Source organism: Belonocnema kinseyi, chromosome 4 (genome assembly GCF_010883055.1).
Source record: "Belonocnema kinseyi isolate 2016_QV_RU_SX_M_011 chromosome 4, B_treatae_v1, whole genome shotgun sequence".
Classification (NCBI taxonomy): Eukaryota; Metazoa; Arthropoda; class Insecta; order Hymenoptera; family Cynipidae; genus Belonocnema; species Belonocnema kinseyi.
Window position 1 is genome coordinate 138,521,948 of NC_046660.1, and position 15,649 is coordinate 138,537,596.

At 34.5% G+C, this 15,649-nt stretch overlaps 1 protein-coding gene across 1 annotated transcript in view; it reads left to right on the top strand.

Moving 5' to 3' along the window:
• Positions 1-15,649, top strand: part of LOC117171592 (soluble calcium-activated nucleotidase 1) — a 52,075-nt gene that overhangs the window by 17,735 nt on the left and 18,691 nt on the right. Inside the window, exon 2 of the mRNA XM_033359037.1 lies at positions 1,833-2,036. Within this exon, the coding sequence (XP_033214928.1) occupies positions 1,833-2,036 (204 nt within the window). The remainder of the gene's footprint in view (positions 1-1,832; positions 2,037-15,649) is intronic.

Below are 15,649 nucleotides of genomic sequence, written 5' to 3' on the forward strand. Positions count from 1 at the left end.
AGGGAGCTCTTCTTAATATTTTGACACCAAAATCATGTCGATACACCTTACCGACTGCGAGTAAAGCCACCCACGCTTTAACTTGACAGACTGTACTGTAAACGTATTGTGAGGCAATAAAAGTAATTTTCTGTATTGTAAAAATATTCCTCAATTTTTCACAATTTTTTTATTTTTATAAAAGCGTGAGTGCATGGAGGCGGCTAGGTGCCACATTGGATTTAGAGAATTAGACGAAAGAAAGGTCGTCTAATTACTTTCTGTCAGCTCCCACTTCGAAAATCAATCCCAAGTAATCTTTTTGTTGCAGAATAATATTATAAATATAAATATAAATAATATTTCTTCTGTTTGACAATTAATGGTCTAATTTACTGTGATTTTCTATGAATGTATTATTGATTAAAAACAATCTCATGTATTTTAAAAAGATTCCTAACTTTTCCCCAATTTCTTTATTTTTACAATACATCGACCAGTAGATAAAGCATTTCTCTGTTTTCAAGTAAATTTATAGTTATTGATCTAAAATTAAATTCGTCTAAATGCCCTGCTTACTTTGGGTATTAAGCTGTGAGTGCGTGGAGGCGGCTAAGAGCCACCATGGATTCAGGGAATTAGACGAAAGAAAGGTTGACGCAGGTAGATTCGTTTATTGCCGGCATTAGGCCTAATGCCGGATTCGGCTAAATGCCTACGACATCTCGAAAGACATAATGCAGCTCTAAGAGTGCTTTATTACCATCTTTGTCGCTCTTACGATGTTGTCCACGACCGTGCTTTGCCGAACGCTTTAAGTAAGATAGAGTCAATTTTCCATAACGAGAATTGCCGAATTTTCTGGAACTACCAGTTTCGGAGAGCATTCTCCGTTGCATACTCGATGCCTGGCATCATTCCCCAGTACTTCAAGAAACGAACTATTTTCTTGATCAGCTATCCCTGTTGCGTAACTTTGAAGCGATACTCACGCGCCAAAAACATGCCAAGCTTTTATTCTTGGGCTTGTTGGTGTGCTCAAGAATAACGAGGTTTTCGCCGGCCTGACGTTGTGATTTCTTCGTGCCCTGTGGTCACCTATCTCTCGATCGTTACACGTGGCCATAGGTGCGATTGACTGCGATTCTACTTGAAATAGTTCTTTTATTTATCGGAAACCGTTCCTTTCCTCTCTCTACTTTAATTTTAACACATTACCTCAGCTTGTATTTGTCAATAAATATAACGCATATTCAAACTCTTTTCTACCAGTCAGCTGGCCATCAAACGAATAATAGTTTTTAAAAAATATTAATAATAAAGAATACTCATAAATCTCGTGCAATCCTGGGAACGATTAATGTAATTTCTTTCTATGCTTTATAAAGTTTTTCTAATCGCATTAAAATAGGTTCAGAATCATAATCCAATGAATTAAGCGCATTGGAAAAAAATGTTGTTAGATAAAAATAAAACTGTCTTGTTGTGAAGTTCGACTGCTTCTAAGGAGAAAGTAGTAATTCGTTTTGGATGCGAATAAGAACGTATACCACCACCTGTCTCCATAAAACGCAACTCACCATTAGCTTAAATATTTATGTTATTCGTTATTGTAAGAAATATTCTGATCTCATTCAATCCCTTGCAATATCGTGCAATCCTGTGAAATCTCATGCAATTTTCCAGTTAAAAGCCGTAGCATGCATAAACTAAAATTTCTACAACATGTAAGCTTTCTGTAAATACTTCATGATTTTTTTGAAAATCTTTCATTTACATCATGTTTGAAGTTTATAAGTTTCGAACAAAATAATAATAACGATAGCTCTATATTTTTTCATGATTCCATGCAGGTTTCAAAAGTGAATGGGCAACTGTGAAGGATGAACAACTCTATGTTGGCAGTATGGGAAAAGAGTGGACGACAAGTTCAGGTCAATTTCAACACAATAACCCTCAATGGATAAAAATTATTTCACCTCGAGGAGAAACTCATACGATGAATTGGATTTATAATTACAAAAAACTAAGAAAGGCGATCAACATAGAATTTCCAGGTAAAAAAACGTCGTCAAACGTAATATATTTAAAAAACATTCTTTTAGTATTTAGGGTGTCTTGGATTGTAGTAAGAAAGTATTCAATTATACATACATGAAAAAATATTATTCTATAAATTGGAGTATAGTTTTCCCCATACGCTGTTTAAACTTTAATATTTAATGTCTCTCAAATGAAAAGATATAAGTGATTTTAAATATAGATCTCTATATTCGTCTAGGTTTCCCCTACAATTTGAGATGATTGATTTATAAACAATAATTGTCTTAACACATACGTACCCTTTAAAAATTGAATAACTTGAAAAATATTGAGTTCAGAAAAAATTGCAATGAATGAAAACTATGCAAGTTTACGAGAGAAATACGACTGTAGTGGTAAATTCTGATGCAAAAAATTGTATTTTTTATAGTTTGCATACTGTTGCTTATATGCTGAGATTGTTTTGGTTTACAAATCATCTTAAGTTATAGAGGAATCTAAGATGAATGCAGAGACCTATATTTAAAAAGCACTTATCCCTGTGTATTTTCGAGATATTTTCTATTGAAGCATTCAAGTATTCTCTTTAAACTGTGTAGGCAGAATTTCGACACTTTAATTTTTTCTTGATCAAAAAATACAAAAATAAAAATTACAATTAATGTTTATGGTTATAAATGATGTGTTCACGATTCGATCATGTCTTTTTGTCGTAACCACATTGTTTATTTATGCAATTAGACGTTTCATGAAGTCAAGACATTTCATGAAGCGCCAGCTGATTGAAGTATAATCAACAGCTAGTCCAGGTATGTAAAATTTCTAGTAATTTTAGAAGGTGTTTAGTCATATTTGGACAAAACGATAAACATATACAAGTTGCACCACTCGTATTTGCATAACTATTTTAGCCACATAGCGTGATAAATGATTTTATAAATAATATTAGAAGAAACTACAATTTTAAGCCTTAAAATTTATTCATTTACGTTTTCAAAATATAGTTCACTTGCATTATTAATTTTGTTCTGTTATCACTTTAAAGGCGGAGATTTGAAAAATAATCATAATCATATTTTAACGTTAAAACATATTAGGATTTTAAATGTTAAAGCATCTTTTGTTCAATTTTAGATAATAATATTTTTACTCTTTTTTTTGGATAATTGTTTTCATTCTTTACACACACAAAACTTACTTGTTATACAATTAAAAACTTACAACAGTAGCCTAATTTTAGGCCTTCCACGTGTTCCAAGTTAGTTAAAAAGCAGTGCAATTTTCTACAAAATTAATATATATGTGATCTATCAATCTATGATGACTGGAAAGGGGTAGCATTCCAGAAATTGAAATCCACTCCTGCCAAAATCGCTATATAGCTTCAGTTGTATCTACGTCTCACGGCTATAAGATAGGTGTTTACATCGCGTGATGGATTCAATTCCATGCCCCAGCGAAGACCCAAGGTGTGCTGCATTCTGCATTATTTCCGCAAGTGTTATGGCGTGTTACCGACACAGAGGCATGTTCTTCAGGCTATGCACTGGTGCAGAATTGGCACCTCTGAGGGCACCGATGATCAGTTCGACCAACTTAACATAATATTTTAAGTAGAACCGTCGCTTATAATAGAGAACTCGATAACCAGCATAGTTTGGTATATTCAGAAAATCTTATTCTCGACAAGCAACTCGTGTCTCCTTGGGAGTTTTTGGCGGAGCAGTATTGCAGTCAATACTTTATGAGTAGCTGATATGGTAATAAATCACTCGTACTGCGGCATTGTGCCTCTGAATGTACGTTGTTCCCCCATAGTTAGGACTACTAGATAGATACATGGATGGATGGATAAACTTATATTTTTCAGTCTGTTGGCCTTAAAAAATTGACTTGTTCACACTTACATTTTTTTAAGAGTTTTCTCAACACTATCCCTTCAAATTTAATATCCATCTACACCTTATCTATAAGACTGCTCGCTCTTATCGTCTCTCTTGGTATAATCCACCCATAGTTCCTGGTAAACTTTGACTCTTTTATTCCCTCCTTCCCTGATGCCTTCTCTCTCTATTTACCGTTTTTCTTAACCATCTCATACCTTCCTTCCCCGTGCTTCCTTTTCAGTTAATTGATTCATTCATTTTAAAATACCTTTCCCTCTTAACCTCCATCTACCCATCCCCTCTCCTGTTCTCGGTCTCCTACCAACACTCACTAACCAGCTTACTCCTCCCCTCTTCCAAAAATTTCTCCTCTTATTTAAACGTTCAACATTTCCTCTATCCCCCTTCCCCATTTCACCCTGTCTGCCTTGTGATATACTTCTTTCACCTACAAACCATTAACCTACAAACCTTAGAACTATAAACTCTAGACAGAAGTACAATATATGTTCAAACCCTAGACCTACATACCCCCCCCCCCCTAGTCCGCCCTATCACTATTGCGCTATACTTCTTTTACTCAAAAACCATTATCCTACACACCTTAGAACTACAAACTCCAGGCACATGTACCATAATGGTCAAATCCTAGATCTATATATCCTCCCTCTCCCTTCCTTTTCCTCTTTCCACTCCTCACCCCATCTCTCTTTCTCTATACTTCTTTGACCCACAAACAAACCATAAACCCACAAACCTTAAAACTACAAACTGTAGACACAAGTAATATACATGTTCAAATTCTGGAGCTACATATTCTCTCTCTCCCTCCCTTCGCACAACTTCTTTCTTTTTCCTCTCTGCCTCTTTAACCTTTACAAATCGTAAACCTACAAACTCTAAATGCGAAAAAATGCACAATTTCTCTCCTCTCATATTTTCTCTATGTATTTCCTCCTCTTTCTTTCTATCTTCTCCACTAACCGTTAACCTACCGACCATTACTTCTTAGTTTGCGAGATTTATTGGAAAATAGGTAGCTCATATACTATATAGACATATCGCCTACATATGTAATATATCTATAGAGTGTGTTCCGTGGGGCCTTAAGGATATCTAAGAAGTAGAGGAGGAGCGAGTAGCAGGAAAGGGTGAAGATAGGTAGAGAAAGAATTTGTGGGTCTAGGATCACATTCATGTACATCCTTCGTTTTTTCCCGTAGATTATGTAGTTTTAAGGTTTTTAGGTTTATGGTTGTTGGAGAGGACAGAAGTATAAAGGAAGAGTGATTTAGTGGAGAAAGGGAAAGCGAGAAGGGACGGGGAGAGAGGATATGTAGATCTAGGATTTGAACATGTATGGTACTTGTGCCTAGAGTTTGTAGTTCTAGGGTCAAAGAAGAATAGCGTAAGAGTGATATGGTGGGAAGGGGGCACGAGGAGAGAGCTTACGTTGATCTACGATTTAAAAGTCTGTGGTATTTATGTCGAAAGTTTTTAGATTTAGAATTTGAAGATTTGTAGTTTAAGGAGATCAAAGAGGTATATTCAAAGGGGTAGAGCGAGGACAGTTAGGAAGATGTGTGAAGAGAGGGGGAGGGGAAATTTGTGGGCCAAGGGGGTTGTAGGTTTGGGGTTTTTATGTTTATGGGTCTGTGGTTATGTGGTATGTGGACTGTATCAGGTATTTGCATACGGAAAAGTCGATTTCTCGCTCGATTACATTTCTTTTTCAAAACCCCCAAAAATGTAGCTTCAGTACTATACGGCGCTAAGGGGTGAGCAGTAGTAAAGCTGAAGCTTCCCTTTACCTATTTAGACTAAATATGATACGAGGACAAGTATCAAACAGTATGACGTGGTAAAAATAACGTGCGGATATCCTCGAGATGTTCATGATTTGATTCTCGAAATAGCCTGACGGTAAGTGCTCAAGTTGTGGACATAAACGATACACTTGCAACTTTGCGGGCTAATACGGTAACAATGTGGGCTAAAATACCAAATACGGTATTCCAATGATACATAACAGGCGTTCCTTGAAACATGTGATCGCTTAGCGCTTAATCTTTGGACTCCAAGGACATTCTTCCTGGTTTGCAAGGAGAATGATTACCAAATTAAGCTGGGTTTCAAGTACGGTTATGTCTATCATGTAAACGTAAATCACGCGCGTGTCACAACGGCCTTACGCTAAGCGCTCAAGATGTCGACATAATAGATACACCTGCATCTTTTCGGGCCAAAGTAATAACAAATTATGGTGAATACTAAAAGGACTATTCTAATGATACATTACAAGCGCCCCTTAAAACATTAAACGCTAAGCGATCGACAAATGGACTTAATCGGCACAGTCACCGCTTTACGAGCGAAAACTTTGCCAATATTGGCAATAAGCAATCAATATATGGACTAAGCAGGTGCATTCACTGGTTTTTAAATCAGAAATAGTGCGAAGTTGATCACGGTATCCAGTTTGACTATGTCTCTGATGTACAGGTACAGGCAGTTAAGTAATAACATGTGCAGCATTACTCGCAGTCGATAAGTGATATTCGATGTCGATCTTTTATCAAAGAAGCACGTGCTGCTTTACGTGCTTTTTAAGGTAGAGGTTTTCTCTACTTATTAAAACAAGTTTTAGGTTTGCATCATTTACCGACGGGGAGTAATGATGTACACGGTCTTACTTAACTGACTGTGTATAACGCGCCTATCGGAACAACCGAGCCTAAAACGCTTATGATATAGACATACATAACTGATAAACTTACAGCTTTGAGGGCTGAAACAGTAACAAAGTTGGGTCAATATTAAATTCAATTATTCCAATCAGTGGCGTAGCCAGGATTTCATAAAGAGAGGGGTTTAAAATGGGCAACAGAAAAACTCCATGATTCTTCACGAGGGGTCCCGGGAGTTCTAGCCAAAATCCACGTGGACGCATATTCTCTTGCAACTGCGGGTTTCTTTCAAGAAAAAACATGAGAAAATATAAAACTTTCACTACTATTTGTTTGGACTTCATTTGTTATATCCAGAGATCCTCTGGGGTTCGTTCAGGTTTCTCACCAAGTGCACTCATCGAGTGAACCTGGAAAAGCGGCGTGGTTTGCGAAAGTGAACTACGAAGTGTGGTGTTCTTGGAACAGTTGCGTGTGAAAGGATTTGGCGCGAATCATGCCGCGAATAAAAAGATTGCCAGGTTATGTTTATATTTAACAACATACAATGGAGAGCCAGCGAAAGAAAATAATTGTTGCTACAGTTGCATCAAACCAGTTATTGTTGCAAACGATTATGTTTGCAACTATGTTGGAAAGTGATGATGCGGATAGTGATAATGAGGTGCAAAGTGCTGGCATTTTAATGGAATTTTACATGAAAGTCCGATGCCCGAGAGAAACGCCTATTAGAACAATTGGATTTTCTGAAAGAATTGTTTCACAATTTAACGCAAAACAATTTAAGGAACATTTTAGAATGAACCCGAATGCACCTAGTGGACACCGGGACGTCCTAAAGATGTCCTTAGAATGTACCTCTATGTTATATGATTTTACGTCTTTAAGACATCCTTTGGATCTTGTCATGTCTTTAAAAGGTCCTCAGGATGTCCTTAAGACGTCCGCCGAAAGACGTATATAGGACAAGTTTAGGACTTGTGTGCCTACTGGGCAGTTGATAACTTGGAAAACTTAGTAGGAGAGCAGTTATCACGTAATTGCAAAATTCCAGCTCAAAAACAACTGCTGTCGATAATATAGTTATTGGCAACGCCTGGTTGGTTTTCTCTTTTTTGCAAATTAAGAGAGCGCACCATAACCTAGAAAGTAGTAATGTTCACATCAACTTAGGGTAGGATGGGGCGAGATGAGCGTAGGGGATAAGATGAGTTACTTAATTTTCTCGTAGGTTATCATTTATTTTGTAAATATTTTTTGTATTAATATCAGAAAATGCATGATCAAACTTCTTTTTTGAAATTTTTTCGCTTAATGCTGCATAAATGTGGAAAAAACGAAAGTAAAAATTCTAAGACCTGTATTTTACTATTTTTCATTTGTTAAGAAAATTCAAGAATCACGTAAAATCACATATAGGATGTTTTCCAGTGGTTATTTAGATAGCTTATTTATTAGGCCTTAAGTTTTCAACATATTTAAATATAATTGTAAAACCGAAATAGGTGAAATTTTTATTTGACTAAAAATGTCATATGGGGCGGGGTGAGCCACTATTTTGGGGCGGAATGAGACACCTCTTCCTGTGCATTAACCTAACCTCTTAGTGTATGCAGTCAGTAGGTTAGGATGCAATGTTTTATATTATCAAATTGTGCATGATGCTAATTATGGTGTAAACGTATAAAAAACTAATCTTGTTGACAAAAATTCCCAGAAAAAGTATGACAGCAGCACTGTTATAGGTATCATTAAATAATATGAGATGCTGTTAACTAGAAGAGAGAGCACTGTTTTTGTGGTGTATTTCTTAAATAAATTTGGTTTAAAACTCGTAAACTGCTATAAAAATAAGAAAAATATTGTTGCGGTTTAAAAATACGGCAGACATTTAAAAAAACTGTCTAATACCCCAATATATATGAAATTCAGTGTCATGCAGTAATTGCAGTAGACCAGTCTAGTATTTGGGAGTTCACGTATTGTAGAATTTTTTTTTTACTGAGATAATGTACATGGTCAATTCGAAAAATAGCTATATTTATTTCTGTAATATAATTATTAAAAGATATGTGGATAAAATTCGTTTTTCTATTTACTCTTTGTAGTGCTAATTACGGTAGAGGTTAAGATTAACGATTACATCATTTTTAAGTTAAATACTTTAAATTTTCCGTTCAATTTCGGAGTAGAGTATATATAATGCTTAACGTTCAAGCAATGAATTAGCAGATTTTAAATACTGACTTGAAAAGGACAGCTATGCTCATCTCGCCCCACCCTACCCTACGTTCCGTGTCATACGCTAAGATGTTTTCTGTACCTTTGCTTACAATCGCATTTTGGTGATCGCCCAAAAAGACTATATGTTTTCCGGATGCGAATTCCATAACTTTTTTTTTACTTTTCATTTTTCTCTTTATAACGAAGTTTTCAAGAGTTATATTCTATATGTGCGCTAATTTTCCAACTTGCCGCTAATTCCTCCCGCCAATTTCAGTGATCACACACTTCCACCCACCATTTTTCCTCGGGTGAAATAGTCACCCATCGAGTGACCCCCACCCTTCAACCTCATGATTTTTGAACGGTTCACCCGGGTGGATACGCCCACTCACCCAGCGTCGCTGAACGACTCCGAGTGCACCCGGGTGCACTTGGTAAGAAACCTGAACGAACCCCTGGGAAGAGTTGAGACATATAAGCCGCTCCAATGCTCGCCGCTGTACCGGAACTTGATATTTAATTGCGGCGCGAAGAGTTCAAAAATTTCCATTATAATGTGTAGCAGCAAGCGAGCGAGCATAGAGAAACTTTCGTATTTAAGTAAAAGGATTAAAAAAATGAAAACTGCGTAAGGCGCAGACCCACTATTTATTGTAAATTATTTTTCTCAATTTATTTATTTTGTAGCTGTATATTTTTCCGCTACCGATACGAATTTAACTTACTTCTTTCAGCAAAGTTTCCAGGAGGAATAAATGACCTATTATTTTTCGGTACATTTCCTACCAATTCAAAACTTCAGTATTTTGTATTACAGTTTTGAATATAATTTAAGCTCCTATAACTTTGAAAACAAGAAACGTTTAAAGACATTTGTGATCAACGAAAAAGTTAAAAAGAGGTTGTGTATAACCTACTTTCCAAATAAAAATTTTCCTTATGTTTTTGTGAGATATAAGCGTATTACAAAAATGGCGAATTGCTATATTTTATAGACTTTTGACTGGTGACAGCGATGGGAGCAACTGTGATCGGCGCCGAGCGGCGCGCCTCCTTCTTTGCTTCTCGGTGGCGGCGTAACGGTCTAGTTTAGTATTTTTTGCTGACATACAGCTTGGAAAGTATAAAAATATGTAGGAACAAAAGGCCAGCTTCGATCGTAAGATACTTATTTAAATCCGTTAATTTTAACTCTTAATTAGTAGCCGGATTGTCCGCAACCAATCAAAAGCCACCGGATCACCGGGCGGGAAGAAATCCGTTACCATGTAAATATACCTGAGATGACGTCGTCACGCCGATACGCCACCGCGTCAACGGAGTTGAATTCGAATTAGCGGCGGCGCGGTTTTGAAGCAGGATGGCCGGCGCACAGTAGGGAAAAAGTACATTTCTTGGTCAAAATACGATTCCGGCTGAACCCGTGGACCGATTTGAATGTTTAAAAAAAAAAGCTGATACAATTTCAAAGAAAGTTGTCGAGCCTGATTTCTAAATGAGTTTTTAAATTTCTTTATAAATAAATAAATATGACGAAAAAATGGCAATTTTTTTTATTCGACGTTCCCGGTGCTCGTCAAAAATAGGAAAATTGTTGTAAACACCAACGTTATATAGATTTTTAATATATAAAAATATTCTGTTATGTTACAATAAACAAAATAAAAATTTTATAAACAAATTATTTGTTTAAAATGTGTTTTCTATAGTTTAAAATAATTTAACGTTTTTCAACTTATATTGCAAAAAATTTGAATGGAAACAATATTTTTTTGACAAAAATTCTCATAAGACTATTCTTGTTAATATTATAGTTGGGAACTTTACGATAATTTTAGTATGATTCATAATGAGTTGATTAATTTTATGTTTTTGTTAAACAAATTTAATTAAAAAATGCATTATTCGGGCATTTTTCGACGCAACAACTCGTTTTTTTTTCAAAGTCAGTCATTTTAATTTCAGAAAAAATGTTCTTTTTTTCATTCAGCACTTACATTTGGCCAACACAAGAGGGTTTGAATGCAAGGAATGATTGAACCATACATTTAATAATTGTTATAAATAAATTATATAACATATGAAAAGTCGGGACATTCACGAATCTGAAGAAATTTTCTCTCAGATTTAATAAGCTAATTCCCATACATTCTAGTACGTGGTTTCACCAAGACATTTTTTAATCTCCCTGATCCTAATTTTTATGATTATTCTTGTTGTAACTATTCATCTTTTAAGAATCGTGAACTGATATCATTTTCTATGATTAAATAGGTCCTATTAATTAGATGGATTGATATCAGCAGCTCGTGCACAGTTCCTTCGACTTTCAGCGTTAAAATTCAATGGTGGCTGATCTTCATTTGTTAGTTCTTTAGCGAAACAAATGACAGTCTCAATGATCTGAAGTTAGGCAACGAAAACAACGCATGCTTTTGTTAAGCTGATTGTTTTTATATTCGCGTAGTATTGAGGTGTGATTTGTTAGAAGAACTCAACATCGCTGTAGGAATTTGATTACGAGGTTTTTTATCTGTGAAAAACATTTTTATTCAACCTGTCAAACAGTCTCTTCCATCGTTCGCGTTACTCATTTTTTGTAAAAAGAGTTTGCTCATTGTTTTTGCCCATATGTTCTGAGCTGAGAAATCTTGTTGGGGCACTTCATTCCATCTTGTGAAAAAAGATGGAAGAGTGCGTTTTATAATGCAGACAAATTTTCCAAACTGAACAGTGCATGGTTATCATATGACTCCATCATATCATTGGATCACACAAAAGTAGGCAGAAGATCTTCAGAAGATTTTGAAATCAGTTCCAAATCGACTAAAAGAAGGAAAACACTCTCTCTTGTTGACTCATATTCAAATTGAAATTGAGAATGCTTTTTTGCAAAATTTGCATTCTTCTGGGAAGAGGAACTTGGCTAAGGAGTTAAGAAGTATGATATTGAGAGCTGAAGATGAATAACATAGAGAACATGAAGAATTTGAAGGACAAATGGAGCCATTAACTTCATAAGAAGCTATTTCTCTTTCTGAAGACACAAAATAGCCGAAACATCAATATGAAACTCTTAGACTACAAATTAAAGCACATAATGCTGACATTTTTCCTCTTTACAAAAGTCTTGAAGAAGCCAAGAGAGAGCATCTTCCTCCCAAAAAAAGTATGACAGTTACAGTGTCTGGGGTGAGGGTTGAATTGCAAGATTTGTGCGATCATACAATGTAGCGTATGTTGAAAATTCCAAATATTTTGCCACCGGATATAGTTTAAGGGAAAAATGTCGTGATGAAGTGTCAATATAAATATGGTTGTGATGGTTCATCTGACCAGAGCGAATATAATCAAAAGTTCTGTGGAGCAGAAAAATCAGACGACTTACCTAAAGTTGCAGATAAACCACAGAAGGTACGAAATTTCATATACGGGCTCTCTACATTGCACGCGTGGATTCGTTTGGTGGAATTGATACTGCACATAAGTTATCGTTTAGGATACAGAGATTCCAAAAAGAATTTCGTGATAAGATGGGGCTTATTATAGATGTTCCAAAAGATGGCTCGGGGACTTCTAATACAGGAAATACTGCCAGAAGATTCTTCAGTGATCCTGATTTGACATCTGAAATCACACATGTCGACAGAGAGTTGATCAGTAGAATCGGCATAATTTTGCAAGCGATGGCTTCAGGGGAGGCAATTTACACTTTTACGTTCGGAAAATATAGCCAACAAACAGTGCAAGTTGTACGTCAATCTTTATAATTGGTACTACGTACCAGTGACAGCACACGAAAGTCTCATTCATGAAGCCAAAATGATTGAATCTGCTTTCCTCCCCATTGGCCAATTGTCGGAAGAAGCTCAAGAGGCGAGCAACAAAAATTTCAAATATCTACGAGAGTTTTGCACTCGATAATGTAGCAGAGAGACTACTAATAGAGATCTTGGCCGGAAACTGCTGATTTCGACTGACCCAAACATTGTAAATCTGAGGAAAAAGTGGAAAAAAAAAATTAATTCTGCTAGATCCTCAAGCTCAAGACTTGTTCAAGACATAAAATGGAAGTCTGAAGTCATATGTTGGCAGTGAAAGAAGAATTTTCTTCAAACTCGTGAATGTCCCGACTTTTCATATGTATAGAATTTATTTATAACAAATACTAAATGTGTTGTTCAACCATTCCTTCTATTTAATCCCTTTTGTGTTGGTCAACTTTAAGTACTAAATGAAAAAAAGAAACTTTCTGAAATTAAAAGCACTGACTTTGAAAAAAACTAGTTTTTACGTCGACAAATGCCCGAATAATGAATTTCTTAATTAAATTTGTTTAACAAAAACATAAAATTAATTAACTAATTATGAATGTCACTGAAATTATCATAAACTTCCCAATTAAAAGGACTGACATTGAAAAAAACGAGTTTTTTTTGTCGACGAATGCCCAAATAATGCATTTGTTTGTTAAATTTGTTTAAAAAATCATAAAATTTATGAACTAATTATGAATGTTGCTGAAATTAATATAAAGTTCTCAATTAAAAGGACTGACATCGAAAAAACAAATTTTTCGTCAACAAATTCCCGAATAATGCATTTGTTTATTAAATTTGTTAACAAAAAATTATCAAATAGTGATGGATTTTGTTAAAATTCTCATGAAAGTTACCAATGAAAATTATTAGCATTGAAAAAAAAAACGATTTTTTCCGTCGTTAAGTGCTCGAATATAGAATTTATTTATTAAATTTGATTGATAATATAAATTTCATCCAAAAATTCTGAATTTTCTGAAATTATTACGAGGTTCCTAATTTTAAAAAATTGTCAAAAAAGAAAACGAATTTTTAGACCACAAATGCCGGAGTAATGAATTTGTTTATTAAATTTGGTTACAATATTAACAAAAATAGTTTTAAGAGACATTTTTTTATTAAAATATTGTTTCCTTTCAAATTTCTTGAAATATAACTTTTAAAAAAAGTTAAATTGTTGAAAATTATAGAAATCACATTTTCAACAAATAATTTGTTTATAAAAACTTGGTTTGTTTATTGCACCGGGAACGTCAAATATAAAAAATTGTCATTTTTTCGTCATATTTATTTATTTATGAAGGAATTAAAAAACTAAATTGAAAATCACGCTCGACAACTTTCTTTAAAATTTTATCAGCTTTAAAAAAAACATCCAAATCGGACAGCAGGTTCAGCCGGAATCGTATTTTGAACCAAAACACGTACTTTTTCCCCACTGTGCGGCGATGTTACGCGGCGGCACAACCGTCTGGAAAAAATGTTCCAAATTTGTTAAATTATAATAAAATGTAATGTTTAGTAAATATTTTAACGAATATTAATTTTCGCTTTATTTATATACAAGAATATTTTTTTGTAGAAACCGAAGCCAGCTGTCACGTTGTTGGATGGTCAAAATTGTACAAATGAAACATGTAGTACTCCCTATACCAAAGAAAATTATTGATAAAAAGTACTGTAGCAAAAACATGGTCGTTTTTAAGTGTGAAATAAAAATACATTTTCACTCAAAGCTGGAAGTGCATCAGTTGTGTGCATACCTTGAGCGCTTGGCGTTAGGCTATTACTAGAAGCGTCATGTGATCGTCACGAGAATATTCGCACGTTATATTTACAACGGCCTAATATTTGATTCTTCTTCTTACATAATTTTTAGTTTAAATAGGTAAAGCGATATTTCTGATTCATTATTTTTAACCGTTTAGCGCCATATAGCGCTGAAACTGTCTATTTTTTATTTGTTTTTTGTTTAAAGATGGCCAAAAATTGCGACAGTGACCGCAGCTGTGCATCCACCTTGGTTTAACATTATCTCTTATTGATCACTGTATAAATAATTCGCAAGATATTATTTTTCTTAAAAAATGGTGCAAATATTGTAATAGATTCAGTGATATTTAATAATGCTTTTAGGAAAAAAATTAACCCAACATAATTAGTTTCCCATACAGTGCTTGATATAAAATTAATAATGTAATTAATTGACAAGATAGTTCCCCTCGAAATATAATGTACAAATAATTTTACATAAGTAAAAAGTAATTCATAATAACTAACTTTAAATGAAAAATTTGTTAAAAAAAAGATTTTTAATATTTATAGATTTATAGACTGAATAAAAAAAAAGTTTGCTTTAGCTTCTGCATATACAATTGTATGCCAAGGTTTTTTCAAAGTTCGATGTGTAAGTTTTGAAAATGATTATGTGTCAGTGAGTATGTAACGGAGTATAAACTACTATTTATGCTGTAGGCTTCAGTGTCCCCCTAAATTGATGCAACGAAGGAATAAAAAGGTTGATTTCAAATTTGCTTGAAAATTCCGGGTTAATTGTGCACCCCTAAACGAATCGATGAAAAAAATGGTTGAAAACAATTATTTATTATTACCCTCGCAGTTCTTTCGTCGTTTCTGATGTAAATTTCTTTTAATTTTGATTCGCGTATGATTATTAAAAAAATGTAAATATATGAAAATGAACTTTGCGCGGTGATCCTTAAAGAAAGACTTTGATTTACTTGTTTTGGGCATTCCAGTGATTGTCTAAGACAAAAATTTCTTTTGTTTTCTATATTGAATACAGATATTTTTATTTCTCATTACTTTAACGCGATCCTGTTAGATCGTAAGTCAATTTCAGACTGAGTATTTTTGAATTTCTTCAAGTACAATATTGTTGTTTCTTAATTTATATATGGTAAATTCGTCGCTGGCAATTTCAATTGCTGTTTCGTTTATCTTGTTTTCTTCTTTTATATACATGTATTTTCCTTGCAACTTAATT